The sequence below is a fragment of the Pseudorca crassidens genome, chromosome 16, assembly GCF_039906515.1.
Source record: "Pseudorca crassidens isolate mPseCra1 chromosome 16, mPseCra1.hap1, whole genome shotgun sequence".
Classification (NCBI taxonomy): Eukaryota; Metazoa; Chordata; class Mammalia; order Artiodactyla; family Delphinidae; genus Pseudorca; species Pseudorca crassidens.
In genome coordinates this window covers 45722409-45749644 of record NC_090311.1, presented here as the reverse complement: position 1 = coordinate 45749644, position 27236 = coordinate 45722409, and the positions used below count along the sequence as shown (strand labels likewise).

Sequence of the window (27236 nt, the reverse complement as noted above, 5' to 3'; positions counted from 1 at the left end):
CCCACCTCACCTAATATAGAAACCATTTATAGGAATACAGTTCAGTGGGCAAAGTATGAATTCATATATAAGGCAAAATATCTTTGAGCAGCTAAAACTAATATTTGCACTAGTGGCATGTACCCACCTGTAGAGGAGTTCGATACAACCATTTTTCTTTATCAACTTTAAGCTGCATACAGGCAAAGAGATCACAAACTGCTGGGAGGCCGTAACGGTCTGGGGGAAAGCTGTGTTCCTCCTGTAGGGGCGAATTAAGTAATACTTCCTGCAAGAAGACAAAAGGTGGATTGCTACATGACAACTGGGAGGCGTGAGACCAACAATTCATCTTCAAATAGTGTAGTGTCTATAAAGAATGATGTAAATGTTGGGCATTCTAATAATGAGCAAAGGGGACAACTATTTTCTCTTTTCCATAAGTAGCAATATGGAGTAGCAATAAATCCCCAGATGGGGATTTGGGGCCTAGAAAATGCACAGAAATTTCAGTTTGAATAATCAAATCCTCCATTCTGTTGCTAACATGGCACCAAAATTAATACTTAAGCCATATTTAATAGTTAAGATATTTAAGGATCTGGCCCATTTGCAAGGTTTGGGATTAAGAAAGTAAAAATGTATTAAATATACTTCAAAAGGTGCTATTTTAATGTGTTGTGCTCACCTTGGCCTTCCGAAGTAGCCATTTGTCTTCTCCTGAGGATAACTGGCTAAGATTTCCTGTCTTTTTTCCTGGCAAGACCCAGTCAGCTGTGTTAAAGGGACACCAGGAAGTGGCCAAGTGGCTTGTAAGCTTTGGTATGCCAGCTCTGTCCTCTCTAAGAGGCACTTCCTTGGGACATCCTTCTTTGCATGAGGGGGTAATGAGCCACTCTGACAAGGGACTGTTCCTTATGACTTGGAAGGAATCAGCAATTCTAGAAGAAGCCATTGCCTTTGGTGCCTTAGCTTGTTCTGTTGCCTCTCTTCTGGATGGACAGAGCCACATATTCAGGGAATCTTTATGTTTCTCAGGTTCAGGTTTTGGTTCCACAGGCATACCATTTTTATCCTTTCCTTCTTTCTTCAGAAGCCATTTACACAGAGCTTCCTTCTCACAATTTTCATCACACACACACTCTGCAAAGCTTGTACAGGGCTCATTGGCTTTGCAGACCTCCTCTACTTTATATGGGTCTTGATGATTCTGGACAAGCCAATCCTCAGTAATCATGCTGGGAGTGGACAAGGGTTTCTTGGCCTCCAAGTGGTCATTCAGGCACTTCAGATTGCCCAGGTTCTCAATCTCCACACCTTTGAGCTGGTTACCCTGACAATTGGTACAAGAATCAGGCTTGACAAGCCAATCATTCACACTATAGGACTCCTGGAACACCTGGAACAAGAGCTTAAACTTCTCACTGGTTTCACAGCTGCCATTCTCAGGCTTCTCAAGCTTATGGGATTCCTGGGGAGTCACCAGCCAATCAGAAAGCTCCATCTCATCTTGATCAAGCAGCTCTAGATCTCCAACCTTTTCAATTTCAATGGAGTAAGAACTGGTAGTAGAATGGCTGTTACACTTTTGGTAACTTGGTTTTTCAGAAACTTCTTGTTGCTGACTCTTGTGGAGCCAATTTTCCAAGCCCTTTAGGTTGCCCCAGACTTTACTGAAGAAATTGCAGGCTCTGGCAGAAGTCTACGTAAGAAGTACACAATATTAGTTTGCCAGAATATTATGACTGCTTTGGGATTCAATGATAAGACTTCTACTTATATTTACCACACTGCCCAATGTTTCTAAATTTAAGTATATACATAGCCAAAAGGTATGGGATTTCTCTATTAAGATATTAAAATATATGGTTACAGTAAAACTTAATTTTCTGCAGTTTTAAAATAAACAAGGCAAAATAGGAGGAAGCATTTGTAGTGGTTTATAGAAAAGAGACTAATACTTCTATATAATGTGACTTTATGAATAAAGGAGACAAAAATGAGCCATGGATATGATGAGACAAGTCATCAAAGAAGGCTAATAAACATGAAAAATACTCAACCTCCTTAGTAATCTAAGAAACTCAAAACAAAAGTTTTTACTGTTACTTCGTGTCAAATTCAGAGAAATAAACTTGTAAACGACTACCACTATTAGAGAAGTTTCAGGGAAGCAGGTCTCTTCAATACTCTGGTGGGAATATAAACTGCTATCAACTTCCTGGAAAGCCAAATTGGCAATCTGTAGCAAAAGTCTTAAAGGGACTGCAGAACTATAATCTAGGAATGCCATTTCTAAGAATTTACTCCTAAAGACTGAATCAAGAATGTACGCAAATAATTAGTTCCTGGACATGCAGAGGAAATGTATTTATATTCAGAAAAACTGAAGTTTAGAGCCAATCAATGAAATATAGTGTGAAGGATTTTATGGAAGAAATTAAATGACAGAGAAATATATTCATGCTCTATTAGTAAAAAAATCTGCTAGCCAAAACAAAAGTTACAGAATGATATTTTTCTTTAAAAGTGTATGTATGCATAAACAAAAATGTTACAGTGGTTGTTTCCGCATGTGGGATTATGGGCTTGTATTTCTTTATACAGTTTTTTCCTAAGCTTTTTATCTACAGTGTAGACGTGTCACTACTGTAATAAAAAGTTATTAAAAGATATATATTTCCCAGACTAGAACTAAAAACCAAACAAAGACATACACTATCAGTTAATAACTAGCCCCATCTATTACTTCATCTATCTCAGAAACAATAAAGGCAGCAACACACCTGACTATTCTCCAAGGTCTGCTTTTGGGTGAGCCAGTCCTGCAGATTGGTACTGGGTATGTAAGGAGCTTGGCGACTGCTGGCAGGTTTGCTTCCAAGGAGCCATTCGCTGAGAGGGACAGCTGTGGTGCTGGATGCTGACTTCTGCTAATCACACAATACTTTGCTGCTTAACAAGGCAATGTCAAATGCAGTAGAAAGTTTGCCAGAAAAGCAGGAGACCCAAGTTCTCTAATCTTGGCTTGGTGCTGACCCTGCACAAGTCAAATGACTTCCCTAAGCCTCCATTTTCACAATTACAAAACAAGGAGTATAGCTGATCTCCAGGGTTCTTCTCAACTCAAAACTTCTAGGATCCTATATTCACATTGCCTTTAGAAGTAAATCACCTCTATGAATGATAAAGAGAAGGATCCCTAAGAGAGAACCAACCCAATCAGAGAGCTATTGATAATTCTTATGAACTAACTGATAACAATTACTTTCTTACTCAACACCTCTAAAACCTCTAAATTTCTGACATTCAGTCTCAAGGGAAGCATTTAATTGCATAAACTAATTTATTACCACTGGTGCCTTTTTACAAATAATTCGTAGCCAAAAAAAAAAAGTGATATAATCAAAACCCAAAAGAAACATAAGCCAAGTAATAACTCAGTTACAAGAAACAAAATGACATTTTACCTGCTCTGGCAATGCGATATAGCTTCTTTTCTCCAGAAAGGGCCCAATATTTGATGAACTAGCATGAGCCATCAGGTGCTCAGGAATTTGCTATAAGAAAAAAGCAAATTAATCATGTTTACTAATGTTATGCTTTCATACCAAAAAAGTGAAACTGTAATCCCTAAATTTCAAAAGTATTAAGCAAAGTGTTACATTTCACTAGAATATTCTTTATACTAAATTCACTGACCTACGAAGTAGTTATAAAATCTGAGAGTTCCCTATCTATTGTACTACATAACTATCTTCATGTAAGAAACCTTCACCAGAATTGGTAGTATTACTACTTTTAACAAGACCCAAATGAGACCATATTTGACTCTAAAGACCATTCAAGCCATAAATTTCATAAGAAAGAAGTCAAAGGTATTTAAAGGGATACAAGATGAATTCTAGAGATGATCAATGAGTCAATACCACATTCCAAGCACTACCAGCCTAATACTCTATAAATTTAATCAGAAAATGAAATTTCTGAAGCTTATCAAATTCTCAAGAAAGCCACTATTCACAGTGAAAATGTGTTATTTTTAAGACCACCTGTGAGGCCACAGACCTGAGAAGCTCAGTATGAACCTTCTGAGATGAACACTACTCACAATGGTCTTAAGAGACCCAAACGTGGTGATTGCCTGGCGCAGGGCAGTTATATCGGCTTCAAAGAGTAGGACAGTCGAATCTTCAGGTTTGAGGGTCAAACTGCCCAGTCTGGAGAAAAAAAATAAAACCTGGCTATTTTAAAGAAACATCTATTTCAAATTCATCCAAAATAGAAACCAAATTGTGAGTTATTTGAAATGACTGTACTTTTCTAAGAAACTCAACCAAAGATAGATGACTTAACCATGTACCATGTATCATACCAAGTATGATATTAAATATATAAAGCAGGATGATCTTATCCAAGGAAGAGAGACGTCAAGTTAAATCCAAATCATGCAATGAGTTACAAAGTGACTCTTTTTTAATATACCAAAGTCAAAGAGCCAAAGTCAAAACAAGCAAAAAGGGTCTTTACCTCTCCAGGCACACAGAGACTTGATTGGCTAGATCTTTGTTCTGGGTGCACTCCAGCTGATGAATAAGACAATTGAACTGACCCAGCAACTATAAAAAAAATGAAACCATCTAGCCACAATGATACTAAAAGCACCAAGAGTATCCAAGTTAACAAATAGCAAATAGCACTCGAGATTAAATTTTTATCTCATCTATATTAATGCTGCATTACAGGAAAAAGTCTCTGGAAACCAGAAACCACATTCAAACCAATCATGGCCTTGCAGTCATCTTACCCAGTACAGCTGTTGGGCCTGCTGCTGTAGCGTCTCCTCTTTAAGCTGATAGATCAGATCTACCTGTTCATACAGCCACACCTCACGGCTTCGAAGGCATTCCAGGTGACGACTTATGCAACTGTGAATCTGGGCTTTGACCTAGAAAACATATATATGTTAGCTTCACTAGTGCTGTAAGCTCAAAGAATGGTGTTTCCCACAGAATGGCGAGGTCCCTAAACTTCTGGGGGTCACAAATCCTTTTGATTATCCAATGACATTTATGCAGTGTCTCCCCAGAAAAATGCATACATTCAAAATTTTGCCTATAATTTCAGCGTTGAGTCCTGAATCCCATCCATGAAACCACCAAAGCCCCATGGACCCAGTTTAAGAATCCCAGCCATAATGCATATCTAAGCTCCAAAATCCTCCTTCAATACTCCTTCTTCTAAGAGGATCAGGTTTATTTTGGGTGTCCTAAAGGAGTCAAGAGAAAATACAAGGATATGTCATGCGATACTGATGCCCCTAAGTTTTCCACATAATTTGAAAACCTATAGTTTTACAAATTCACAGTGGAAGAAGACAAGAATATTAATAACTAGCCCTTACCTCTTTTCTCACCCTACAAATGAGCAACACATTTACAGTAGGCCAATTTAGTAAAGAGATGTGTCACTACATGTCAACAGCCAGAAGACCATCAGGGCAGACAGTTTATGTAAAATTACAAACTAAATGTCTCTGGAAGCATAAAGAATGATTCAAGAGGGATAAATATAAAATTTCTAAGGAAGAAAATCATAACATCTATAAATTATCCAGGAGAATCCACATAAGAAACTATATATATTTTGTTTTGTTTTGTTTTGTTTTTGTTTTTGTTTTTTGTGGTATACAGGTCTCTCACTGTTGTGGCCTCTCCCGCTGCGGAGCACAGGCTCCGGACGCGCAGGCCCAGTGGCCATGGCTCACCGGCCCAGCCGCTCTGCGGCATGTGGATCTTCCCGGACCGGGGCACGAACCCCTTTTCCCGTGCATCGGCAGGCGGACTCTCAACCACTGCGCCACCAGGGAAGCCCCAAGAAACTATATTTTAAAACACCTTTTTCTGGATAGTAAAGTGGTATTTCAAAGTCATGTAACACTTGGTCTACCCACTCACCAGCAGAACGTTATTAGGCCAATAGAAGGAACAGATTTCGTTCTGGCTAGCTCTAACAATTAAGTCGTTTATAGAACCATGCCACCACCAAAACCATGCCAATACCAAATTAACAGATGGTAGGGGACATGCTGAAGTGCCATCCTTTATGCATTAAGAACAACTGACCAGTTCAATGAGCTGAGCTCATTCACTTTGTTACTTTTTAGCGGATGGCAGTGCTTGGCACAGGGACCACACACGGAAGCAATCAAAAATGCACGCTGGGGCTTCCCTGGTGGCACAGTGGTTGAGAGTCCGCCTGCCGATGCAGGGAACACGGGTTTGTGCCCCGGTCCGGGAAGATCCCACATGCCGCGGAGCGGCTGGGCCTGTGAGCCATGGCCGCTGAGTCTGCGCGTCCAGAGCCTGTGCTCCGCAACGGGAGAGGCCAGAAGAGTGAGAGCCCCGCATACCGCAAAAAAAAAAAAAAAAAAAATGCACGCTGGACTGAATTATCTAAGGTGGTGCAGGAGTTTCCAAACTCTTCTAACATCTGCTTTATTTTCCCTTTGGGATCAAAGGCATCAACATTTCAGGCAGACCATGCAAGGCATGGGGTAAAACTTTTGGGTTTGGAGAAGCCAATCCCTTCGCCATGCTCTAACCAGCCCTGTAATAAGAGTTCAGACAAGGAAAGAGAAAAGCACACGTCACACCTCTCGCAAGTTATCTTTAATTTGCTGTTCAGCCCGGAGAACTCCACCAATAGCAAGCTCCAAGTCCCTCCGTGCATCACAACACCTCAAAAGGGGTTCTTTATTACTGGAGCAGCCACTCTGGTCCTGTGAGGTACTCATTCTGCTCCCTGTTCCTTTAAAAGAAAAAAAGAACAATCCAAATTGCACCATAATTACAACCAAAAACCACCCTGCAATCATCTCCCAAATGATTATTCCAACCAGCTCCCAGTTACTACTTAGATTACTTCCGACATAGGACTTGGTACATAGTATACCCTTAATAAATATTAACTCCTCTTCCCCGCCCACCATTACTGTGTTCCTGCCCAAAAATCCTATGCATCTACTTTAGTTACACTTTACATGGGAACAGATATTTCTGAAAAAATACACTAAATTGCCTGAATTGATAGGGCATATAGCCTCCAAAAAGTTAAAAGAACACTAGATTGTTTCTATTTACATACCTGAAGTCATAAGGGGCATGTGTTCTCGTTTTATAGATTTAGAGCTGAAGACTAAAAGGTCTAGAAGGAACCATAATTACTTTGGAAAGAAGGTGCAAACCAATAACCTAATACACAGAGTTTAGAACACTGTTTAGATCTGACATTAACCTAAATTTATTGGGAGGATTAAATTTCCCCCCCCCCCTCCTTTTATATTTAGGAAGAACTCAGGGATGCCTTCGTAGCTAGGAAACTCTCAGGAATGTAAATCTGACAATAATTTCATGGGATTCTGCTATAAGGGAGGTACTTAGAGAAACTGGTGTGGGAAACCACAGAGAATTTTCTAATAAGCATAGGAGAGAAGAAACAGAAGTGGAAAAATACCACATAACCCAAGATATGATGATATGAGACTGGGACAGAAGACTGTCAGAAAAGCAATGAAGCAAAGCTTGACAAAAACTGCTGGAAGAACAGTCTGATGTGTATCCTGGATAGATCTAGAATCAGAGATGGTTTCTAAATACTTACAAAAGAAAGCAGTGATCACAGTAGCGCAGCATGGATTCACTAAGCCCTGTGACACCAAAATTATTTCCTTCTTGGGTAGTTTTACTGAACTGGCCAGTCAACGTAATCCTTTAGACACGATATATTTGGACAATAGTAAGACTTGTGACAAGGTTGTATACCATCTCTGTGGACAAAGTGAACATGGGCAAAACAGGCCAACTAAATTGAATCATAAAATTATTTTTTACAAAGTACTCAAAGGATAATGAATTGAAACCAGTCTGTTAAGTATTTAGAGGTATGCCCCTGTTTTCCCCAATTACTCAACTGTTTTCCCTAATTGCCTGGATGAAAACACAGAAGGCAGACATTAAAGTTGGAGACAACATGGGGCTGTGACAAAAACAGATTCCAAACAATCTCTACATAGCTGTTAAATCTTATAAAACAAAAATGTAGATTTTTTTTTTTTTACTTGAACGGGGGAGGACAAAGTGGAAGAGAATAAATGTAAAAGGATGGAGGTTTTTAATTGAAAGCAAGCTCTATATGAGTTAGCAGTGTGCTGGATCTCAGAGGAAAATTACTTACATGCTATTTGACTACATTTACCAGAAGTATAGCATTTGCCACTAATCAGTTCCATGTTTATTAGACTAATTTTGAAATTTCTTTCTGAATGGCAAACTTCAGAAAGAGGCATTTAGAAGAAAAAAGAAAGGGGCCTCAAAACCATGAAAACTTTCTCCAGGAAGGGAGGCTGTTTAGATAAGAGGAGTCTCTGGGAGGACAAATTTACTATTCTGGAATACTTGGAGACCTGTCAAATAGAATTAGACCTGTTCAGAATGACCCAAAGGAGTAGAGGAGGATTAACAGAAGATATCTGAGGCAACATATAAAAGAACTTCCTAACAGTCCTGAAGGAAACGACCTTCTCAGAGAAGCAAGCCAGCTTTCGGCTGAACAGCAGTCTACACAGTGCAAATGGCTGACTGCTCATCCGAGACACAGGGAACTCTGGCCTACACTGCATCTTTAAGCCAAGGTTTAGGGCCAGGTGGCTAGCTAGAAGCTGAAACGGGCTGAACACTGTGATTCCCCACCCCCAGAAATAAGACAGCAGGAGGAAAAAGCCCAGTAGGCTTTCTTTTGACCATCTCAGCAGAAAATTCCCATTCAGGAACTAGAGTTCCTGAAAGATTCAGGAAATTTTCTAACTTCCCCCTGCTGTTTTGTTGCCACAGTCTGTTTCCCCATAATGATCTCTAAAATGGAAGGGCTTCATTAACTGGATTCGACAGGAATCCCCTTGGAGATTTTTTTTCCAACCCTTGAAACACCAGCTGCAGCTACTTTGCTACCTTCTTTCTCACACTGTAAGCTGCCCTGTTTTAAGCACACCATTAGTGTGCACTTAGTGCACACTGTAGGAACTTTGAACAATACCTGCATAACGAGTGAAATGCTGGCTCATATTCAGAAAGTGGAATGTCACCTCATTACCACAAGTTGCTTCACTTTTCACTTAAGTTACTTATATGCAAAGCATGTTTAGGTCTTTCAAATGTATAACCAACTTTCACCTGTGCCAAATTTCCCATTCTTAGGACCTCACCATGTGTGTGCAATGCCACAATGCCTGGCACAGTGTAAAATTTAAACAGTAACATTAAGTCAAAATGTTGCTTCACAATGTCAAATACCCCAGAACTCTAGATCACGTGGGAGACAAATTCAAATGCATACAGTGCTGACTTAGAGAAGTCTTCTCAAGTCCGTCACAAATACTATACAACTGCCTAACAAGAACAGAATATGGCAAAAGTACACAAATTGGATTTTCCCCTTATCAGCTATGGATAGAAAATAGGATGAGATTTAAAAGTTACAAAACTGATTTTCCCCACATATTTATCCCTTGTTTTCAAATTAAAATGAGTGTTATCCTTCAAAACAGTAACCTTGTTAGAGTAGGGGTCTTTAAAGCCATTAAGAAAACCTGTTTCATTCCTTTACGGCCAGCCCCAGGGATGTCTGTCCCTTCGCTGCCCTTGGCTCTGACCCTCCTCCTCCCTGTGGAGCAGTCAAGGGGCAGTCAGCTTCCATAGTTGAAATCCCAAGAAAGAAGCTGTGCAAAGGTTTGCCTTCTTGTACTGCAGTGAGGAGAGAGCCCTCAGAGCTGAAATCAAGAACTCCACCACATGGGTGAATTCAAACCACAATAAGGTGAAGCCTGAGCTAGCTTTATGAAATGTCACATCCAAAGAGACCTTTATGAGTTATCTAGCTCATATGGTCAATTTCAAAAATTCACCATTCCTTTCAGGTTAGAGAGTCAATGTAGCAAGCATGATGTTTAAGAGATTACTCTGAGGCCTGACAAACCAGAATTCCAGCTCCATCTGCAACCTTCAGACCCATGAGCGAGTTACTTAACTTCTCTGGACCTCAGTTTCCTCTAGAAAAATGTGGACAATGACAGTAGCTACAAAGTGCTGCAATGAAGTTAAAGTGAGACAGTATCTGCCTTTAGGCACTTAACCCAGGCCCTGCATGCACACTGCACTTTTTAATGCTTTGGTTGTTTTTGGTTAGCTGAATTATGGGGACCTTAAGAATCTCCACCTATGGACTATATAGAAAGCAGCACTGAAGCTAGAAAAGGCTTTGAAGTGAGGAGGCCCTGACTTAGAATCATTTAGCCATTAATCAATGCTATGACCTTGGACCATTTGCCCTTTTTGAACCTAATGTCTTAATTAAATAAGTGAGGATAACAATACTTACCTCATAGACTTAGGGGTGAGGATGTGGTACCTATTTAATAAATATAGCTCCCCATATACTCTCTCACTGTAAAACCCAGCAAAAGGCAAGTTGTTTTTATGGCAAAAGCTCAGTAGTCTAAACTCTCTAATATACACCAAGCGTACACACACTTTTGCCTGTTTTCTTACCTGTAAAAAGATTAGACCAAATCAGCTCTAATTCTAAAATTCAGATCAATGAAAGACTACTAAAAATGTCTTTTTCTCTTCACCTTTATAATACAAACTACTGCCCTACCACCTTCAACAGAGGATTGCCTTAAATGTGTATTTTTTTTTTTGAGACAAGTTAAAAGTTTAAGTGCTTTCTAAAACTTCCCTGCCTCTAGGGTTCCTGTTCTAGGTTTTGGAGGAGGAGAGAGATAGAGGGGGAAACACACACATCCCTCAAACAAATGAATAAGGCTCCAGGAAAACCTGGAGCTTTCCTCAAAGAAGAGTTCCACAAACTATATATGCCATACTTGCATAATGCTTTGCACAAATCTAGTTATGAAATCCAAAGATTATGGAACCAGAACTGAGCAACTAAACCACAAATGAAGCTAAGTCCCTATCATATGGTTTAACCATAAAATTTCCAAAGAAACATAACCCTCTTGTGACCGACACAAACCACAATTTAAAGTTGGAAAACCTTAGCCATCTCTTTAGTAGACTACTCTCATTAAACAGATGAAGCCACAAAGCCCCAGAGAGTTTAAATGACCCATCCACAGCCATTACACGCAGATTTGGGTTTAGAACTAGCATTCCTAGGGTCTAGTCCTGGATTCTCTCCTTCTTACCAGCTTGTTCTTCCTTTAGTGTATTATCACCCATAAATTCTTTTTATTTGCCAACACTAAAGATTAAAATTAACATTCCAATGGGTTACTAATGGAACACCTTCCATTAAGAATCTCAGTCCAGGGCTTCCCTGGTGGCGCAGTGGTTGAGAATCCGCCTGCTGATGCAGGAGACACGGGTTCGTGCCCCGGTCCGGGAAGATCCCACATGCCGCGGAGCGGCTGGGCCCGTGAGCCAGGGCCGCTGATCCTGCGCGTCCGGAGCCTGTGCTCCGCAACGGGAGAGGCCCGTGTACCGCCAAAAAAAAAAAAAAAGAAAAAAAAGAATCTCAGCCAATTCTCATAGTCCTCAATAAATTATAACAATTTTTCAGAACCATCTTCCTTAGATAATGCTAACAAAAATAAACAGCACATCATGATAGACTCAGAATAATCAAAACACTTCCAAGATGAAGGACAGGAGCAACAGCCCTGGGTTCTGATCTCACATCTTATCACAAGCATTCCGCATTCCATTCCTCTGTCTGAATGCTTATATCATTTCTAACTGCACCTTCCAGGTCTCACTGCTTGTCCCCCCTTCCCAAATGGCCCTCCTCTCCAAAAAAGGTGTCCACTTTTCACTTATTTTCCTAGCATCTAAATCACTGCGAAAAGACCAAGCCCTTAAAAAACAGACCCATAAGACACTTACTATGTTCTATGAATTACTAAATTCGAAACACTAACTGCCCATTTGGTTATCTTTGATAAGACAATATATATCAGAACATCTGTACAAATTTTCAGGAAAAAAATTATAGTAATAGTCCGCATGCAATTTTACCTTGAGACATTTCTTAACATGTTCTTTCTTCTTACTGTCAGTTTTAAAAAACAAAAGGTTTTTTTATGTCACAATTCATTAACTCAAAGGTTATCTATACGTATCTTATCCTAACCCTTTAATTCTTTAATAATTTCTGAAATTCAAGATCTGATTCTTCGTAATTTTTTTAAAAACCATGTAAATAAAGATTAATTCCTGAAGAAACAAACAAAATAAGGTAATAAATTCACGATAGCACATTTTAAGATCGTTTAACACTTCAGACCTTACTGCGCTCAGATCTACCTTTATACATGTAACTATGAGCAATCAATTCCAGCACTTCAACTTTCCGAAGCAGTAACTGAAAACTGACCACAATATTGGTCATTACCATCTAATGCCAATTTAAGCGTTTCTAGTTCAAAAGCAACATTGACTCATGCGACTTTCCAGGTTTCCCAACACTTTCTAGGAGCACTGTCGCCCTAAGAAGCCTGGGTCCCGTCCTCCCTGGAAGCCGCAGCCGCGCGTTCACTCTCCGCTTAAGAGCGGGCACGAGTACTGCTCAGTACGCATGCGCACAGCCCCGGCCGCAGGGCCCGTTCCCAGCCCGGCAACGGGAGCCCACCCCGAGGGCTCCCGCTGCGGCCCTGCACTGCCAGACGTACCTCCTTGCAGGCCAGGTCCCCGCCGTGTGAGCTGCCCAGCAAGCAGAACGCTGCTTTATCCGCGACCAGGGTGACAAAGTCTCCTTGAACCCTCAGGTCGCGCCCCGCCCGCGCGCCGGGCAGCTCCCCACGGGCGGGCGGGAGCGCGCACGTCGGCGCCGGGGTGGGGCCGGAGGCTCCGCCCACTCGGGCGGCTCGCGAGACCCTATAGCTGCCCGAGGACCCCCTGCAGCCTCCCGCAAGGCTCCGGCGTGGCTCCAAGCCTCTTGGGCTCCCGGCTGGACGCCACCATCCCCGCCCGACCGCTCAGGGCGAAAGCCAGCTCGCAGAGCCCCGAGGGATGCCAGGGGCTCCTCTCCAGCCTCTCCTCGGCCCACCTGCTCCAGCGCTTAGCCTGTGTCCACCCCGATCCGCGCCCCAAATCGTCAAGACGTCTTTGATTTAAGGATTTTGCTGCTAATCACTACAAAGAAATAACAAACGTGGGCCAGTCAGAAGGCTTCCGGAGTTATTACTGGAATGTTCCTGGCCAGTAGCTCCTGACTCCCTGAGATTACCACTGTCAGCCTAACAGGTTCAAGGCCCGGCTTTTGTTTCAGGCTCTGACATCTCACTTCTGTGACATACCTCTACCTATACCCCAGCGTCCCTCTGTCTCTCTCAAACACAGTCCACACGGCCTCAATCCAGTGCTGCATTTAACACTCATGGATGCTTCTCATTCAACAAGCTGAGCACCAACCAGATGCCAAGCTCTATTCTAGGTGCTGGGAATACAATAGTGAAATGAAAGCTCCACCAGGACAGTAGTACAGAGTAGTTAAGAGGATGAACTCTGGAGCTAGACCGTTGCCACACAAAACCTGGCTCTGCCACTTAGATGCGGTGTAACCTTAGGCAAGTCACTTAACCAGTCTGTGCCTCAGTTTCCCCATCTGTAAAATGAGGACAATAATAATGGGCCCAACTCAATGAGAATTATATGAATATACAAAAAAATGTTTAAGACAGTATCTTACACATAGTAAGTACTTCCTGTCTGATGATTATCACGCTCATGGTACTCTACTTTGATGCCCTTTTCTCCGAAAATAATCCTCAAAGTCTGCATATCCCATCAGGCCAGAGATAGAATTCTATACAGCCTTGTCATTCCCTTCAATTTTTTTAATGTAAAATACTTACTCTCATCTATGCATATGAAGCTATCTTCATAAACAGAGTAAAGCAAAACCACTTGACAAAAAGCAAAGGCCAGTGGACACTGAAGACTATCACCCTCAATTAAGCATCCCTCAGATTTCAGATGAACAGAGTTTATGGAAGTGCCTGCTTTATCTGTGTTGCACAGTTTCTGGGATCCCACTTCAGACATTCACTACCAAAAATAATGAGAAAGCAACTTATCTCTGAATTCAAAATTTCTTCATTGGAGAACATATTTTGTGAAGATACAAAAAAGATACATACCTCTGAATGATGTTAAGTTAAAATTTGATAGCCCTTTGTATTTATACTTTAAGTCAATGGCTAGAAAAAAGGAATTCTCAGTCTGTAAAAATGACTGTCAAGAACTTTCACCTCTCTTTTATATGCCACTACAAAATAGTTACAATGTAAATAAATACAGTAGGAACTTTGTGGACCATCACCTACATAACCAGTGGTTTCTATGCCCTCTCTAAAGGATCCTGGCCAATGCCTCAGCACACTAAATGCTGCAGCTCTTCTTCACTTGAACTTACACAGTTACTGAGAGTCAGTGTTATTCTGTTTATGACAGCTTTAGTTACTATAATGATGTGATTTACTAAAGAGTATATAAATATAAAAACACTGGGGAGAGAAAAAAACCATAAACATCTACAAGAATTCTGCATTCAGACTTTGCAGGCACCTCTTTACTCCCTTAAGCTTTGTTATTTGCCCTGGCATATTTATGAAATGTTTAAGTTCTAAAGGGAAAAAAGTCATAAGGCATTTTACCTCTCTTATGTTTCAAGATTTCTACGGTGTCTCACAACAAGAGAATCATCTATTTCCCGGTAGATTAGTAGATCATCTCATCTAAAGAGAGCATAAACTATAACTCTCCAATGGTTCCCCCCTGCCTACAGGATAAAGTCCAAATTTCTTTAATAAATAAAGTTCTCTGTCTTCTGGCTTCAGCCTGACTCTCCTGCTGTCTCCCCAGAGCAGCGCCCACACCATGATCTTCCAGACGGCAGTTCCATGCATGGACCAGGCTGGTTTGCCTTGTACAGCTTGGCTCTCCCAGCTCTCTCTGCCAGCAAAGCCAGTTCCTCCCCTTCTCCCCAACTGTCTGCTTTTCTGACTATGCTTAAGTCACCAACACTATTAAGCCTTTCCTGACCAAGCATCCCATTCCTCAATAGTTTTGACCTAGTGAGTTAACTGCTGCCTCCTCTGGGCTCACTGTAATCTGTATAAGTTTCCAGCATGACACCTATAACACATGTTATCCTTACTGTTACATGTCTGCCTCCTTAGCCTGAGAGGTCCCCAAGAGAAGGGACCACATATTATTTGGCTTTGTACACCCTAGTGCTGAACAGACTGCCTGCTATCGGTATCATGGCATTATCAACCCCCCTTTACATTCTATGTGCTCTATTGAATTGAAATAAAGAGAATGGTGTCCCTGGAGTTGTGCAGTGCAGTAGCCCTCAACTCAACAGAGGCTTAATACATGTTTGATAAATGGATGAATGAATAATGTTAAATGAATGCTCAATTTCAGACCAGCCACAATAACTATGGTAGAATTCTGCTTCAAACATAAGTAATCAACTTGATGTCCCACTAAGGCCTGCATTAATTCAGGAGGGTTTTTCAGAAGTGGAAATGTTTCTACCATAACTATTACTTTTTGTTCTCTTTCAAACAAGACAAAACTAGCAAGGATATTGCTACTGAAACTATGATTCCAGGATAGGCACTGATATAATGTGTCTTTCCTGATGCCAAGCCCATCAAAGCCCAGCTATACAGATTCACAAGCACCAGCTGATTTGTGAGTTAAAGGGGAAACATTAACTGTATTTACAGCCAACTCTAGATTTTTTTCTCTGATTTTGCAGTACCACAGAAATTCCAGCTGACATCACTGAAGTTTGGTAAGCTTTCAGAAGTAGGGCTGTGCCCTATCTTCACTTGAAACTTCCCACCATAATATAGCCAAGGTTAGGAAACCATGTTATTTATCTACCATCACAGTAATAATATCATTTTATCCCTGATTTTATATGGTAAACACCTTTCAGTTTTCCCCACAGAAATAAGCAAGTTATAAAATATTTTCCCTCCTCTAAAGCCTGGGGGACTAGAAAATATGCCAAAATAAAACTCAAAATATACCTGAGATCATGTTCTTATGAAATCTGTAGTTGTCCAAGTATTAAAAGACCTAACTTCTTGTCTATGAGCAACTGACAAGCAAAAACCTTTTAACCTATGTTGCCAGTTACTCACTCCTTCACTGAACCAAATTGTTACATTTGTAAAGGACTCAAGGCAATGCTAGATAAGAGGAATACTTAACACCCAAACATACTCCTTACCTCAAAAAGAACATCTTGATTCCACTGCATAATTGAGCCAAGCAAAATCAGGGATGACGAGCTGGGATAAGAATGGCTAAGAGAGTTGGAATGAGCATTCATGTCAGTAGTAAAGAAAAAAAAGCACCCTCAAGATAACTTTTTGTTCACTTGCCAGTGAATCTATTTAATTCAGAGTAAGGATGACTTGCTAGGATTTGAGGTATGGCAGGCTAGGTGGGAAGTTTACAAATTATGACTGTAATGTTATGATTTAACAAGCAAAGAAGACAAGCTGAGAAAGACTATATGGCAGCTCCTCTAACTGACAAGCATAGATAGAAACACTATTAAAACAATTCACCAGAGCAAAAGTGGTCAACTTGGTCTCCTTATCAGCCTAGGCCACCTGCATTGTTTACATCTTGTATGTCACAACAATGTATTTAGACATACCTGTATAGGAAACAGAGCCAAAGTGAAAACCCGGAGCAAAATTTTAAGACAGCCAAAAAGCAGCAGGAAGAATAATAAAACTGCCATGGAAATCTATAGTTCTTTCATGAAACTGAACTTAATCCAGTATATACATATTGGTTGGTCCCTTATCATAATCACTTTGGACTTGCAACCTAACTAGTAAGTATACAGAGACACTGAATTTACTGATTTCTGTAACACTCAGAAGGTGCTCTCTGATCCAGCAGCACATTGCACTGTGTATCCTGCATAGTGAATGGTCTTCATTCTCTGAGGCTGGAACTGCTCCTCCAGCATGCCTCAGGGCCCTTGCATTTATCCTCCAGATATCGTGCCCACTCCTCTTCCTTAGTGTCATCTTCCTCACTACCCTATGTAAAATAAGTCTTCCTTCCACACACTCCCCCTTAATATATTTTATTTTTAAATTATCTCCATAGTATTTATCAGTATCTGACACGTAGAAACCATTTATTTTCTGATCCCACTTCAGAAAACACACTAGAAGATATACGTTCCACACAGGCAGGGACTTTGTCTTTTTGTTCACTGTTATACAGTAGATGTTCAATAAATATTCATTGGAAGAATGGATCCAGGGACTTCCCTGGTGGCGCAGTGGTTAAGAATCCGCCTGCCGATGCAGGGGACATGGGTTCGAGCCCTGGTCCGGGAAGATCCCACATGCCGCAGAGCAACTAAGCCCGTGCACCACAACTACTGAGCCTGCGCTCTAGAGCCCGTGAGCCACAACTACTGAGCCCTGTGCCACAACAACTGAAGCCCACGCACCTAGAGCCTGTGCTCCACGACAACAGAAGCCACTGCAATGAGAAGCATGGGCACAGCAACAAAAGAGTAGCCCCAGCTCGCCGCAACTAGAGAAGGCCTACGTACAGCAACAAAAGACCCAACGTAGCCAAAAATAAATAAATATATATAAAAAAAAAGAATGGCTTCGGTAAGTATTTAATATATCTATGTGCCAAGACTTTTACTTTTACACATTATCTCATTTAGTCCTCACAAAACTTTAAGGTACATATGCACTATCAACACAATTTATTTATTTATTTTAACATCTTTATTGGAGTATAATTGCTTTACAATGTTAATTTCTGCTGTATAACAAAGTGAATCAGCTATCTGTATACATATATCCCCATATCCCCTCCCTCTTGCGCCTCCCTCCCACCCTCCCTATCCCACCCCTCTAGGTGGTCACAAAGCACCGAGCTGATCTCCCTGTGCTATGCAGCTGCTTCCCACTAGCTATCTATTTTTACATTTGGTAGTGTATATATGTCAATGCTACTCTCTCACTTCACCCCAACTTACCCTTCCCCCTCTCCGTGTCCTCAAGTCCATACCCTACGTCTGCATCTCTATTCCCGTCTTCTTGCCCCTAGGTTCATCAGAACTTTTTTTTTTTTTAGATTCCATATATGTGTTAGCATACTGTATTTTTCTCTTTCTGACTTACTCACTCTGTATGACAGACTCTAGGTCCATCCAACTCATTACAAATAACTCGATATCGTTTCTTTTTATGGTTAATATTCCATTGTATATAGGTGCCACATCTTCTTTATCCATTCATCTGTCAATGGACACTTAGGTTGCTCCCATGTCCTGGCTATTGTAAACAGTGCTGCAATGAACATTGTGGTACATGTCTCTTTTTGAACTATGGTTTTCTCACGATATATGTCCAGTAGTGGGATTGCTGGGTCATATGGTAGTTCTATTTTTAGTTTTTTAAGGAACTATGTTCTCCATAGTGGCTGTATCAATTTACATTCCCACCAATAGTGAAAGAGGGTTCTCTTTCCTCCACACCCTCTCCAGCATTTATTGTTTGTATATTTCTTGATGATGGCCATTCTGACTGATGGGAGGTAATACCTCATTGTGGTTTTGACTTGCATTTCTCTAATGATTAGTGATGTATCAACACAATTTTAAAAAGAGAGAAACTAAGGCTTGACAAGGTTAGATATATTACCTACAGTCACAGGATTCCAAGTAAAAGAACCAAGATTTAATGCCAGATGAGTCTAAGGTCTCCAACCACACAATGCATGTTGAAGGGATCATTTAGGTGTCAAGATTTTATTATCTCTTTTTATTCATTCAACAAATATTTATTGAGTGTCTAAGCTGACACATACTGTGATAGTCCCCAAGGACACAATGGTAAACTTGCCATCTAGAGGAAAATTTGTGCCATTGAGTCACCGAAAACTAAGAAAATAAGAAAACTTTGAAATAGACTGCGATTTAGAAGTCCACCAGCAGCAACCACTGCTCTGAATGCCTTCCAGTGTGCCAACACTTACTCTGGGAGGGAAACTAGCTAGTGGGGGAGGGATATGTATCAGAATCGCCTGTGCAGTTTTATGAAGCCCCTACACAGGCTACTGAGATTCTGGCACAGCTAAACCGACTGAATCTTAATAAAATGTGGGTGGAGTGGGGAAACCTATGTAATTCTAAAATAAGATACCTCCTCCCTCTTTGAGAATCACATCTTACTTTCCCTGCATAGCTCACCAGGCTTCTCCACTTTTGAAATACCTCTTTTCCCAAAAGTAATAATATAATTGTAGAAGTTTATTTAAACACAAAATACAGTTATCATAAAACCTTAGACCACTGGGTTTTCCCTGGGGACCCAAGGACAATAGAAAAGGAGGAAAGAATATTAAAATGTAAGAAATGTTACCGTGCTAGACTTTACATATACCATCTCACTTACTTAACAAATCTGCAAGCTAGCAAACTGTCAAAATGCAAACCAAGTGACTTGCCTCAAAGGTACATGCACCACACCCCCCATCTCCATTGCAGCATTTGGGTGCGCCTTCCTCAAAGGCTCTGAGGTTATTTAAAGTTCAGAAATGTCACATTAGTACCTTGTGCAGAAATGAGCCAGCTATGATTACCTGCCCCGTTCTCACCCAGGAAGTAACTCAATAGTCCCTACAACCATATTTCCATATTACCAAGTAGGTGGTTCAAACAGTTATGCTATGGTGAACCTTACCCTGATTAGAAAACAACACAAAATGGTACGGTGAAAAAAGCTCTGCCTTTGGGGTCAAACAGACACTAGCACTCCGCCTTCTGCCATTCTTGATCGCATCACCCCTGTTACATCATGTGACACTTAAGACTATATGATCATTGTTGCTCCTGCCACAAGAATTTAGTTCCATGAAAATAAGGGCTGTGCCCATTTTCTTTCATCGCTGTATCCTCAACACCCTTAACATATAGGCACTGAATTAAATAATTGTTGGTGGAATGAGTCAATGAACTAGCAAGCCTCGCTTTTCTCATCTGTAAAAAGGAGATAATGGAACTACCTCTCGGGACTGTTAGGAGAACTACAAGCACTTTACGGTAAGTGACGCTGTGTTGGCAGGTAGAGGGCCGAAAAAAACGTTATCTTCTTCGCGTTTCCACCCAACAGGCTAGGAATGTATATACTCTGGGTCCGGTCAGGAAAACAGGCCCCTCCTTGCTCCAAGTGACCCCGGCGAGAGGGAGCAAAAACTTGGAGCTGTCACAGCCGGGGCCGGGGGGCGGGCGGGCAGACAGCCGTTGGTGGTCCCCAAGCCAGAGTGTCTAAGGACGAAGGGAGAACAGGCCGGGCGGGGAGAAAGAGGTGGCCCTCAGGCCGAGAGTCGAGGGCCAGAGAGAGGAAGGCAGGCCCAGGCCGGCGGGCAGGCAGGAGGAGGCCGCCCTCGAGGCAAGCGGGTCGAGGGAGAGGCCGGCCTCGAAAGGCAGCCCAGACAGGCCCGGGCCGGTCCGGTACGCGGCCATGGCGCCCCAGACCGACCCGCGGCGTTGAGATAGGGAGGAGGCACGCCCGCCCCGCTAGCCCCTCCGGTACTTACCACCTCCGAGTGCAGCTCCGGGCGTTCTGAGGAGACCTTAGCGGACAGAGGCACTGCCCGACACAAGCCAAGGGCCTAAAGGCAGACTTCTCGCGATAACACAACCTTCCTCCCACGCCTCTTACCAAATGTTTGACAGTCTCGCGAGATCTCAAGTCGAGTCGGCCCAGGTCCTTGACTACCCTCCAGAGGGCGAGAGCGCCGGCGCACAAGTTTTCCTGGGCCATAGATCAGGGACCTTTCGCCGTTTAGGAATAAATAAGATTAAATGAAAGAAACATTTGTCGAAGGCAGGCTCTGTAACGAGGACTATCCTAAGTGATTCTCTCACACCAGATGTCCTAACAAGGCAGATATTATTTAGGCTTAACGTACAGATGCAAAAATAAAAGTCAGAACACACAAAAGGACAAAGTATGATTCCATATATATGAGGTACCTACAACAGCCATATTTATAGAGACAGAAAATAGAATGGTGGTTGCCGCAGACTTGGGGAAGGGAAGTTATTGTTTAATGAGTACAGAGTTTCTGTTTGGGATGATGGGAAGTTCTGGATATGGGTGGTGGTGATGGTCGCACAGCAATGGGAGTATACTAAATGCTGCTCAATTGTACACAAAAATGGTTAAAATGATAAATTTTATGTTATGTATATCTTGCCACAATTTTTTAAAATTCAGTAAATAAATAAATAAATGTCAAAGCCCAGGTTCCAAATTACACCATCTGACTTAAAAGCATTTTCTTGTTTGCACCGTATCACACACCACACAGTTTTCTGCACTCCACATTCCACCACTCTGTACCTCCCCTCACGTTTTGGCATTAATTATCCATATTGGAATTTTATTTAGTTGTTTGTTTGTTTATTACCAGATGTTAAAATAAGAATCTTTCTGTCTTAGTTCTGACAGAAGTCCCCAATACTAGCTGCTAACTGCTCCCCAGATTTCCCATGAGTAGGATTTGCAAAGGAAATGATTGTAATTGGGTTTTATGCATCTCACCCAAGAATAACAAGGGGTAAGGCTATCTCAGCAGACAGCAACAGGAAACATAGGTTCAGATGCAGAAGCTAAAAGGGCTCTCATGGCCTGTGATTAGGAGCGGAGCTGTGGAGAAAGAGGAGCTGCAGGGAATATCAGAAAGGCCCACAAAAGCCTCATGAGGAAGTAAATCATCTTAAACACTGCCACAGGCAGACAGAGCCAAGATGGCATCACACTGTCCCTCATTCCCTCTTCAATTCAGAAGCAGATTCTGGATTGAGACTTCCTTTGTAACTAAAAGTGACCAAGGCACTTTTTTATTATCTTAGGGTGACCGAAATCTAGGACCTGCCTAGATTGCTCAACTAGTCCACAGAGTATGTTTGCACAGGTGGGGTTAGGGGGCAGAGGGCAAATAAAGCTCTTTACTGATTGCCCATGGATTGTTCAACAGAAGGCTCTTTGCTTGTTTGTGATCTGTCATGTACACACACACCCAACTCTAAGCCCCAAGAGAGCAGGGACCTGATCTCTCTGGTTCACTACTGTATCCCCAGGCCTAGAGCACTGCCAGGCACTCAGTAAGGACCTGTTGACTGAACAAATGTTCTGTAACACAGAAACAGCAAGAGATGATCAGCATTGTCACTGTTTTAAGTCCCTAAGTTTTGAGTACTGATACTGTAGCCCTGCACCCAAGCCATTCCCCATCTACAAGGCAGGACTCCTGGCCTCTTAACACCCCACTGGGCTGCAAGTGGGCTTAGAGGCACTTCCTCCAAGCTATCCTGCTCTAACCTGCTCTAACCTCAGGCAAACACAGATTTATATAAGGGACACAACAGATACTCTCTGAAGAACAGGAAGGAAGGATAAACATGAAAACCTCAAAGAAAATAAAGGATCTGATTTCATCTTTAAGACACATTTATATTTTGAATTTTTCACCAGATAGTGGGACACTGGGGCAGCAAAGCACAGATCTATCAGAAGCAAGAGAAGCAGCAGAGCTCCCCTGAGTAAGGGATGCACAATGATCTATGGGAGTGGAGGGAAAATAACTTTTATTCATATTTATTTTTGTCTCCTTTAAATGTTTACATGCTTTATAATGTGTGTATTATCAATGCATACATAATGTATAAACTAAAAGTATACACATATTCAAGTGTTTGCTCAAAACACTTTTGACTGATAGGTGGGGTTACACAATCATAGACTATTAGAGGCCATAGGAGAATGACGCCTGGCCTGGGAGAACCTGGGCGCCCCCAGCAGGCTGGGAGCTCTGGGTCCATGAGAAGCACATTATAACACCCATCCACTGACAGCACAAGTCTTTTCTGCGTCCTCCTGTTCCACCACTGCATAGGTTCAGGTCTCCTTGTTGAAGATTATCTGGCACTTGTTTGTGTCATAATCCACAGGTACAGCAGCACTGTCATTGAGACAAGAACAAGGCCTGTTAGAAGGAATAGGATGTCCAGCCTCCCCAGCGCCAGCTTTGTGCTGGAAGCAGCCTGCACTCCAGGTGTCTGGGGTGCCCCTCACCTATTTAAGGTCACCCCTTGTCTGGGAACCCCAAAATGCCACCTTCAGGAATCGGTACCCATATATATATAGGACCTAGACTATGAACACAGACCATCCCTGACATTGTTGGTAAATTCCATCCCGCGCACACAGGACCACAGCAACTTCCAACAGGCCCAGAGGCAGGTCTGGACTCCTCTGAGGCCAGGCAGCTTGCTTCAGCCTGGCTCTTCTTGTCCTCCCTGCTGAAGAAGTAGCCAGCAGTACTGCTGCTTGAATGTGGGAAGGGAATGGTTGTCCCAAGCCTGGCATAGAGGCTTGTTAAGTCAAGAGCTGGCTCAGCCAACAGAAACGAGTCACTCCAGGCAGGGACCATGGAGCCCTAGGAAAAGCTGATGAAAACTGGAAACAATCTCCCCAGGGAAAATCCACCCACACATTGTAGGGTGCCAACAATTTTAGGGCTCATTGCCCCCTTGAAACCCAACTGTAAACCCCAGATTTAAATTGCCCGTCCCCAAGGTGTACACAGAACAGCCATCCCCAGGGCCATTTGTGACAATGTTTCCTTCCACAAGGTGACCCTTGACTTATTTTAACAAAAGAGGACATTTCAATTATCTTCCCAAAGGGTAATCAGGAAGCCAAAAGGAAGACTGGAAAAAGCTTTTCCCAAGGCACCTGGGGTAGGTGCCTTGGGTAGTGGGGAGGCCAGAGCAGCCTGGGCCACCAACCTCAGCCTCGACTGCCACTAGGCAGCTTCATATCTGGACAACGGCCCCTAGGGCAGGGGTCCCCAACCCCCTGGCCAAGGACCAGTACTGGTCCGCGGCCTGTTAGGAACCGGGCCACACATCAGGAGGTGAGCGGTGGGCGAGCGAGCGAAGCTTCATCTGCGGCTCCCCATCGCTCGCATTACCGCCTGAACCATCCACCCCCCCCGCCCCCCCCCCCCCCCCCCCCCCCCCCCCCCCCGCCTATGGAAAAGTTGTCTTCCACAAAACCGGTCCCTGGTGCTAAAAAGGTTGGGGACCACTGCCTTAGAGAGTGCAATGGGTTAAAAAATTCTCCCAGAGAAATTTTAATCAAAACGTGTATTTTGGGATTCCCTGGTGGCGCAGTGGTTGAGAGTCCGCCTGCCGATGCAGGAGACACGGGTTCGTGCGCCGGTCCGGGAAGATCCCAAATGCCGCGGAGCGGCTGGGCCCGTGAGCCATGGCCGCTGAGCCTGCGCGTCCGGAGCCTGTGCTCCGCAACGGGAGAGGCCACAGCAGTGAGAGGCCCGCATACCACACACACACACAAAAAAACAAAACAAAAAAAACGTGTATTTTGCTATCACAAAAAAGAAGTTCATGAGAGAAATTTCATAGGTGGCGAGATAATTATAGGGGAAAGGAGTTGGCGGCTCTGAGCAGAAAATATGCCCCTTTCCTCCACGTGGAGCGCTGTGCTAAGTGGGATAGGCAACGTGTTAAGAAAGAGGGAAGGGGCTCTGTGGGCCCTGACTCGGAGTCAGTTTCTGTCCCAGGCTTGAGGGACACATAACTGGCATAGAGAAGGCATCAAATCTGTTTTAAGTTAATGAATTTATATGCAGAATCTCATTTAACTAATTAATTAATTTTTTTGGCCGCACTCGTGGCTTGCGGGATCTTAGTTCCCCGACCAGAGATTGAACCCAGACACTCAGCAGCGAAAGCGCCGAGTCCTAACCACTGGACCGCCAGGAGCCCCCTCATTTAATTCTCATATCCACCTGATGATCCCTATTTTACAGTGAGGAAACTGAGGCTCAGAGAGATTAAGAAACTTATACAGGGCACACAGCTGGTGTACAAAGGAATGGAGATTCAGACTCAGTTACATTGGCTCCAGCATCGAGTCTCTTCCCACTTCACTGTTTTCCACACCAGGTCCACGGGACCCCTAGAAGAGGGTCATATTGACGTGGCTGTGATGATGCATCACTGAGTGGGGTGGGAGGGTGTCAAATTCAGTTGACAAGGGTGCTTTGGCCACTCTGGAGGTGCACTCCGATGTCAGAGAGGAAGAGCTCACTAGGCCTTAACCTTGCTGATACAATCGCACTCCAGAGTCACATTGACACTCGATACAAAGACAATATCAAATTTCAGGAGCACAAAATCAAGGTTCAGTTGTAAGACACAGTGACCCAGCCAAGGCAGTATCTGCAAACCTGCTTCGGGCAGCCAGACATGCAGTGTCTGGATCTGATATTCCTCTTGTTCCATTTAGCACTTAGCATGGGGCATGCTCAACAAATGTATTCAGAACTTTCCAGATACTTAAACTTCAGTAGCATTCAGATGTTCTAAGTCAAGTGCTTGTTCTTCTACTTCCTGCTGGTATCGTAAGACTCTCTGAGGCACTTGTTAAAATCCAAATTGCATGGCCTCCTATAAATTCTGATTCGGTAGGTTTGGGAGTGGGCCCCAGGAATCTGTATTTCATCAAGCCTCTCAGAGGAGTCTGTGATCAGGCAAGTTTGGGAAACACTACTTTATGCCAATGCTTCTATCATCAAAGCCACTCCTGTTCTTGCAAAACACTATAGGGCCAAGGCTGATGTGAAGACATAAGATGGATGGGGGGGGGGGCGGGGGAGTAGAGGTGGAGTGGCTGATTTGGATGTAACTATTGAGGAAACAGGGCCATGCTGCAGATATTCTGTTTTATTGGCCCAAGTACCAGAACTTTGGAGTCCACACTAACCCAGCAGAAAACATCTGTGCGACCTTTGGGCTGACGTGAGTTAAACTTGAGCAGTGAAGCAACTTCGGGTTTAGAGTACAAGGCTCACTACAGATCATCCTTTACTCCCCACATCCATTCCCTCTGCCTGTGTTCAGAGCCACTCCTGTTCCTGCAAATTGCCATGGGCCAAGCAAGACTGCAGTGAAAACCAGCTCACTTCTAGAATAGCTTCAGACTACTGGGTACACTATCCTGTGTTCAGCAACCCATATGGATTTAGATATTTAATAATAAAGGTTATTTATCAAGATTCAAAAACAACTTAAAAGAAATAAGACTGAGGTAGAAGCAACCCATTAACAGATGCATGGATAAACAAAATGCGAGATATATAATATATATAATTTAATATATTTAATATAATTTTTTTTTACTTTTTAAGGTTGAATAATGTTCACTGTATATATAGTGAACATTATTCATCCCTAAAAAGGAAGGAAATTCTAAGACATGCTACAACATGAGTGATTCTAGAGGACGTTACATTGATATAAGCCAGTGTAGGGGTTCAGGACAAGCCTCCCCCAAATGTGCCACTTTTGCATGAGGATTTTTCTGAGCTAAAGGCAATAGACACCTTGCAGGTTCAAGAGAAACTACTGCCCCACTAACTACCTAGGTAGTATTAAATTGAGGATTCTTCCCAGAGAAGAGTTATTACCAGAGATAAATTTTATTTAAGTGACCCCATTTATATGTCATGGTAAACATCTAATTACCAAACATATACTCTTATTCTTATCATCCTGTAAATGACTCTCCTGTCCTTGGAAGCCCCAAGGACACTAATATTATTGCTCTATGACTTTTCACTCACATTTTGCTTTTTCCCCAGTTTATTTTAGTAACTTGTATAGATCTTGTTCCTCTGCTAGATTATCTGAAGGTAGAAGCTTCAAATGTACCTCCTGGTACATTTGAGGGACTTACCATTTTATTAGTTTGCCCAGGCTGCCATAACAAAATACTTTAGACTGGGTTGCTTAAACAACAGAAGTTTATTTTCTCACAATTCTGGAGGCTAGAAGTCTGAGATCAAGGCATTGGCAGGATTGGTTTCTTCTGAAGCCTCTCTCTTTGGCTTGTAGATGGCTGTCTTCTCCCTGTGTCTTCATGTGGTCTTCCCTCTAAGCATATCTATGTCCTAATCTCCTCTTCTTATGAGGACACCAGTCACAATGGATTAGAGCCCAGCCTAATGATGACCTCATTTTACTTTAATTACCTCTTTAAAGCCCCTACCTCTAATACAGTCACTTTCTGAGGT

General features: G+C 42.5%; 1 protein-coding gene across 6 annotated transcripts in view; it reads right to left on the bottom strand.

Moving 5' to 3' along the window:
* Positions 1-27236, bottom strand: part of NCOA4 (nuclear receptor coactivator 4) — a 60252-nt gene that overhangs the window by 1810 nt on the left and 31206 nt on the right. The window contains exons 1-9 of one of the 6 annotated variants that reach the window (XM_067710232.1): positions 20667-20819; positions 6635-6789; positions 4787-4927; positions 4510-4598; positions 4091-4199; positions 3450-3539; positions 2766-2912; positions 668-1681; positions 128-268 (exon numbers count right to left, since the gene is read on the bottom strand). In XM_067710232.1, the coding sequence (XP_067566333.1) occupies positions 128-268; positions 668-1681; positions 2766-2912; positions 3450-3539; positions 4091-4199; positions 4510-4598; positions 4787-4927; positions 6635-6775 (1872 nt within the window). In that variant the 5' untranslated portion in view covers positions 6776-6789; positions 20667-20819. Of the gene's footprint in view, positions 1-127; positions 269-667; positions 1682-2765; positions 2913-3449; positions 3540-4090; positions 4200-4509; positions 4599-4786; positions 4928-6634; positions 6790-12071; positions 12106-12724; positions 12861-20666; positions 20820-27236 lie in introns of those variants that run through there. The other 5 variants (XM_067710233.1, XM_067710230.1, XM_067710231.1 and 2 more) reach the window with 5 other exon arrangements.